The 6,000-nt window shown below is 48.7% G+C and overlaps 2 protein-coding genes across 5 annotated transcripts in view; one reads left to right on the top strand and one right to left on the bottom strand.

Annotated features, from left to right (window-relative positions):
- The window catches only part of cox11 (cytochrome c oxidase assembly homolog 11 (yeast)), a 53,915-nt gene extending 53,214 nt beyond the window's left edge, over positions 1–701 (bottom strand). Inside the window, exon 1 of the mRNA XM_070882581.1 lies at positions 443–701. The gene's annotated coding sequence lies outside the window, so the exon portion shown is untranslated. The remainder of the gene's footprint in view (positions 1–442) is intronic.
- Positions 217–6,000, top strand: part of LOC139265535 (MORC family CW-type zinc finger protein 4-like) — a 168,313-nt gene continuing 162,529 nt past the window's right edge. For 2 of the 4 annotated variants that reach the window (XM_070882576.1, XM_070882575.1), the window contains exons 1-2: positions 217–282; positions 428–500. In XM_070882576.1, the coding sequence (XP_070738677.1) occupies positions 244–282; positions 428–500 (112 nt within the window). In that variant the 5' untranslated portion in view covers positions 217–243. Of the gene's footprint in view, positions 501–6,000 lie in introns of all 4 variants that reach the window. The other 2 variants (XM_070882577.1, XM_070882578.1) reach the window with 2 other exon arrangements.

Below are 6,000 nucleotides of genomic sequence, written 5' to 3'. Positions count from 1 at the left end.
CCCAAAAAAGGGGGGGGGCCATGGTATTTGCCCAATACTCCTGACTCGTTTTATGTTTGCAATTAGTTGCTGGAAGGGGCGGCGGCGGCGGCGCGCGCAGCCCGGAAGCGGTGTGCTGTACGGCGTCTCTCTCTCTCTCTCTCTCCCTCTGCCCCTGACGGGCGGCGCCATCTTGTACGGCATTCCAGCGCCGTTGACAAACGCTGCGCCCTCACCTGGGAAACGGAGAGCTCTTGATCAAACATGGCGAGGCTCAGCGAGCATGGGATTCGCCTCAGTGCGGTAAGCTGACACCCCCCTCCTCCCGCTCCCGCTCCCGCCGCGGAATCTGACGGAGATGAAGTTACACGCTTGGGCCCCCTTTTTAAAAAAAAAAAAAATGCCGCCTGACGGATGTTTTGTTTTATTTATTTTTTCGCCTCCTCAGATGAGCCCCACCTACTTGCACACCAACTCGACCAGTCACACCTGGCCCTTCAGCGCGATCGCCGAGCTCATAGGTAAGCGACCGCGGCGGCGGCGGCGGCCCAGGCCCGGGCCCTCATTGTCCTTCCTTCAGCAGCGTGCCGCCGGCAAGGGGCCCGAGACCTCCCGAGTCAAGGCGTCCCCTCTTCTCTTTTTTTTGTGTTAAAAAAAAAACATTTAATTATTTAATTCGCTTCAAAAGTCTCCACTGCAGCGGCAACCAAACTTGTGTGTGTGTGTAGGGGGGGCGGGGTTTGATTGATGGGGGGGGGGGGGGGTGGGGTTTGAGTTGACTGACGGATGGTTCGGCCAATCGGGCTGCTGGTTCCGCCATGTTTGTGGGGGGGGGGGTGAACGGGACGCGGAGGGGGAGAGGGGGGCGGGTTCCTGGAAAGGCGGCCTCCGATTGATCTTTTTGCTGGCCGGGGGCCAGCAGCTGATTGGCTGCAGCACGTGTGTGATGAGCACGGGCGCCAGCCAATTGGATTGGAAAACAGCGGCCTTCTGAAAGGCCCGCGAGCTGACGCCTGCGGCCGAGTGACGGGAGCAGTGGCCAATCAGGGGTTTCTTTTGGGCGGGCTGCGGTGTTGGCGAAGGGGGAGGGGGAAAGAGCAGGTTAGGTTGAGCAGTGAGGGAAGGCTCTGTGTGAGGGGGTGAGGGGGTGTGTGAGGGGGTGAGGGGGTGGGGGGGGGGGGGTGAGGAGGATGGGAGGAGGAGGGGTGAGGGGGTGGGGGTGAGGAGGAGGGGGTGAGGAGGAGGAGGGGGTGAGGTGTGTGTGTGAGGGGGGGTGTATGTGTGTGAGGGGGGGGGTGAGGGGGGTGTGTGTGGGGGGGGTGAGGAGGTGGGTGAGGGGGTGGGGAGGCCGCGGCCCGCGGCGGGCGAACACTGACGGCCGCCGGCTGTCGGCCCCCCCCGCGCCGCTCTTTTTGATCGGTTTGTGGCGATCAGCCAATCACCGGGCGCGACAGAATCACAACAAACACCGCGTGACAACAGGCGCGAGCCCGAGGCTTCCGGGTTGGGGGCGGGCCAGCCTCGGGCGCACGCGGGACAATGTGATTGGGCAGCTCGGGGCGAGCCGTGAGGTGGGCGGGCCCTGCAGCAGGGGAGGGGGTCAGGGGTCAGCATTCGAAAGCGGAACTGTCTTCAAAGGAGGAAGCTTCGATGAGGGTCACTTGCGGTTCAAAGTATTCTCCAAGTCTCTGAGCAGAAATTTCGTAACCCGTCACTTTATCATCAGCACCGTGACCTTTGCCTCGGTCTCCCATCCGGTTGCCAACACCCCACTGAGGTCAATTGTCACAAAGCACTTACGGCCCACAGACAGGCCATTCTGCCCTTGTCAGCTGCACGTAAAAGATCCCAGGGCACTATTTCGAAGAAGAGCAGCAGAGTTGTCCCCCGGTGTTCTGTCCAATGTTTAACCCTCAATCAGCATCACTAATTATCTGGTCAGTATCATGTTGCTGTTTGTGGGAGCTTGCTGTGTGCAAATTGAACATAAGAATTAGCAACAGGAGTAGGCCATCTAGCCCCTCCAGCCATTCAACAAGATCATGGCTGATCTGTCCGTGGACTCAGCTCCACTTACCCGCCCGCTCCCCGTAACCCTTAATTCCCTTATTGGTTAAAAATCTACCTATCTGTGACTTGAATACATTCAATGAGCTAGCCTCAACTGCTTCCTTGGGCAGAGAATTCCACAGATTCACAACCCTCTGGGAGAAGAAATTCCTTCTCAACTCCGTTTTAAATTGGCTCCCCTGTATTTTGAGGCTGTGCCCCCTAGTTCTAGTCTCCCCGACCAGCGGAAACAACCTCTCTGCCTCTATCTTGTCTATCCCTTTCATTATTTTAAATGTTTCCATAAGATCACCCCTCATCCTTCCGAACTCCAATGAGTAAAGACCCAGTCTACTCAATCTATCATAAGGTAACCCCCTCATCTCTGGAATCAGCCTAGTGACTGTCTCTGTATCCCCTCCAAAGCTAGTATATCCTTCCTTAAGTAAGGTGACCAAAACTGCACGCAGTACTCCAGGTGCGGCCTCACCAATACCCTATACAGTTGCAGCAGGACCTCCCTGCTTTTGTACTCCATCCCTCGCAATGAAGGCCAACATTCCATTCGCCTTCCTGATTACCTGCAAGCTAACTTTTTGGGATCCATGCACAAGGACCCCCAGGTCCCTCTGCACCGCAGCATGTTGTAATTTCTCCCCATTCAAATAATATTCCCTTTTACTGTTTTTTTTTCCAAGGTGGATGACCTCACATTTTCCGACATTGTATTCCATCTGCCAAACCTTAGCCCATTCGCTTAACCTATCTAAATCTCTTTGCAGCCTCTCTGTGTCCTCTACACAACCCGCTTTCCCACTAATCTTTGTGTCATCTGCAAATTTTGTTACACGACACTCTGTCCCCTCTTCCAGGTCATCTATGTATATTGTAAACAGTTGTGGTCCCAGCACCGATCCCTGTGGCACACCACTAACCACCGATTTCCAACCCGAAAAGGACCCATTTATCCCGACTCTCTACTTTCTGTTAGCCAGCCAATTCTCTATCCATACTAATACATTTCCTCTGACTACGCATACCTTTATCTTCTGCAGTAACCTTTTGTGTGGCACCTGATCGAATGCCTTTTGGAAATCTAAATACACCACATCCATCGGTACACCTCTATCCACCATGCTCGTTATATCCTCCCTTACCTGACCGTTGGTGATGGAGCCTTCAGCTGCCTCAGCCCTATGCTTGAAGTTCCTGTACCTTCCTAAACAACCTCTACCTTTCCTCTTATCAGAGAGAGCTATATTCTAAATGGGGAAATGCTGAGAGAGAGTTAAATACTGGCTGAGGTGCCTTTGCCTATTGAACTTGCAAAGGAGGAACTCGTCTTATTTTATAAAAAAAAGGACATTTTGTGATGAATTTGTCAACCTTGCTTTGTGTTTGGTAAGCTTGTTGATCCAGTGAAGTTTTGCATCTGTGGGATGACGGCTGGTTGGTTTGTTAATTGTAACATTTTATTGTAACATTAAGGTATTGAGTATACCAAGTGTAAAATGTTTTTGATCATTTGATGGAAGGCACCTGGAATAAGGGGGAACTCTGGATGTGAATTTCATGGCTTCGCAATTTTCCAATTACAATCGGGACAAGTCTCTTCTAATTTCTGCTATGCTTATATGTCCCAAATTCCCATGTGCATTTGGCGGCAATCACACCTGAACCTATTCTGTCTTTGTTCTCTTTCAGCTGCTGTCGGGCCCTCCTCTCCTGTCTCCACACCTCCCCCTCCGCCACCGTCACCTCCACCCTTCATGTCGTCCAGTCATGCCAGCTTTCATTTCTTTCCTCTCGGGTACTTTTTACCCTCAATCCCTAACCCAGCCCATCACTGCCTTCCTACTCCTGCCACCGTTCCTGGCTTGAATCCCCCTTCATTAAGCCCAGAGCATCCTTCTGTACCTCTCTTAGCTTCAGCCCGTCATTGCCCCTGTGATATATTCACAGAGCACAAGCACACACAGCTTTCTAACATGGCAGGCAGCTCTCGGAAGTCTCTGGAACCCCCTGGTTCTGTTTAATTATTAACTCTGTAGTTCCAGTACACAATACGTCCACATCCACAGTGTGGAGCTACAAACATTACACTTCTCCCTCCTTAATGAAGAAGTTATTATAACAGCATCATACATAACTTGCATGTTTATACATAACACAGGATATAGACTTATTTTTTTTTTCCATATTTACAAATTTAATTTAACCACTTGTTTTCTGTTTCGACGAGGATACCTTCGCTCGCGAACAGAACCTTCCAAACATGGTCTCGACTTCAAACTCATTCGAGACTCATCCTGAGGGATGTTTTCCTCCCACGGAATTTCCTTGATTTTCATTTGAACTCACTCTAACTTCAGACTGTTAGTTTGTTTTCCTGACTCGGACTCGGACTTAAATTCTGATTTTCTCTTGGATTTGTTTCCAGTACACTGGATGTAGGTGTACTGGTATATCAAAACTATCTGATGAGCCAGAAATAATTGAGTCATTCCCACTTTCAACTCCTTCCATGTCTGTAGGCAAAATATGATCAATATGAACAAACCTAACCTGTCCATGATCAAACATCTTGACCAAATATGTGCAAGGACCACATATCTTCACTACTTTTCCAAGTAACCACTTTAACCATTTATGGTGATGGTTCTTCACTCTCACCTTCTGGTTTAAACTCACACTTCTCTTTTACTGTACCTCTATCATGATTCTCTTTCTGTCTTGATTATGTCTCTTCTATGGACTGTGCCAAATTTGGTTTTAACAAATGAGAATCTGGTTCGTGGCTGTCTTTTGAGAAACAACTCTGCTGGTGTTCGACCAGTAGTTGTATGAGGAGTATTACGATACGTAATCAAAAAATGACTACTGTCATTTCTTTGGATTTGGATCTAACATTTGTCTTATGAGGGCACGTTTTATAATTTGTACAGTGCGCTCTGCTGCACCATTTGAAGCAGGGTGGTATGGTGGAACCTTGGTATGTTTCACACCATTTTTGCTCGTGAATTGTGCAAATTCCCCGGAACAAAATTGTGGTCCATTATCCGAAACAATTTCTTCTGGGAGGCCAAATTAAGAAAATGAACTTCGCAAAATGTCCAGTGTTTTACTTGTTGTTGTTTTCCACATTGGAAACACCTTGACCCACTTCGAATGGCTATCAATCATAATGAACAATTGTTGTCCTTCTAACTCAGCAAAATCAATATGTAGCCTTTGCCACACCTTGGGAGGCCATTTCCATGGCGCTAATGGTACTGATGGTGGTTGCTTGCTTACCGATTGACATGTACACTGACTCATGATGTACTCTATATCTTTATCAAGACCTGGCCACCATAAGTAACTGCTTGCTAAACTCTTGGCCAAGCACATTCCCAGGTGCTGGTCATGAAGGTCTCCTAATAATTTGGACCTGAATTTATTTGGTATAACCACTCTTGCACCCCACATGATACAATCTTTATCGACTGATAATTCATTCCTATAAATGAAGAATGGATGTGTATCTTTGTTACCTGGTTTGGCCATCCATTTGCAATATACTCATACACCTTTGACATCACTGGGTCACGTTTGGTTGCTCTACCAATCTCTTCAGCTGTGACTGGCAGTTCATCAATGTATGAAAAATAAAACACTTCTTCCCTATCGGTTGTAACTTGTGATGGGGAAGGCAATCTAGACATTGCATCAGCATTACTGTGATCAGCTCATCGTCTATATTCAATATCATGTATAAGCTGACAAAATCAAAGCTCATCTCTGCATTCGGGCTGCAGCTAATGTTGGAAGTGGGGACTTTGGATAGAGGATTGCTGTTAGGGGCTTATGGTCCATAACGATGGTAAACTTACGACCATACAAGTATTTGTGAAACTTCTTGGCCCCAAAAATTAATGCCAAAGCTTCCCGTTTGATTTGCGCATAATTACTCTCACTGGCACAGAGAGTGCG

The sequence above is a fragment of the Pristiophorus japonicus genome, chromosome 6 (genome assembly GCF_044704955.1).
Source record: "Pristiophorus japonicus isolate sPriJap1 chromosome 6, sPriJap1.hap1, whole genome shotgun sequence".
NCBI lineage: Eukaryota > Metazoa > Chordata > Chondrichthyes > Pristiophoridae > Pristiophorus > Pristiophorus japonicus.
This window is presented reverse-complemented; position numbering and strand designations above follow the sequence as displayed.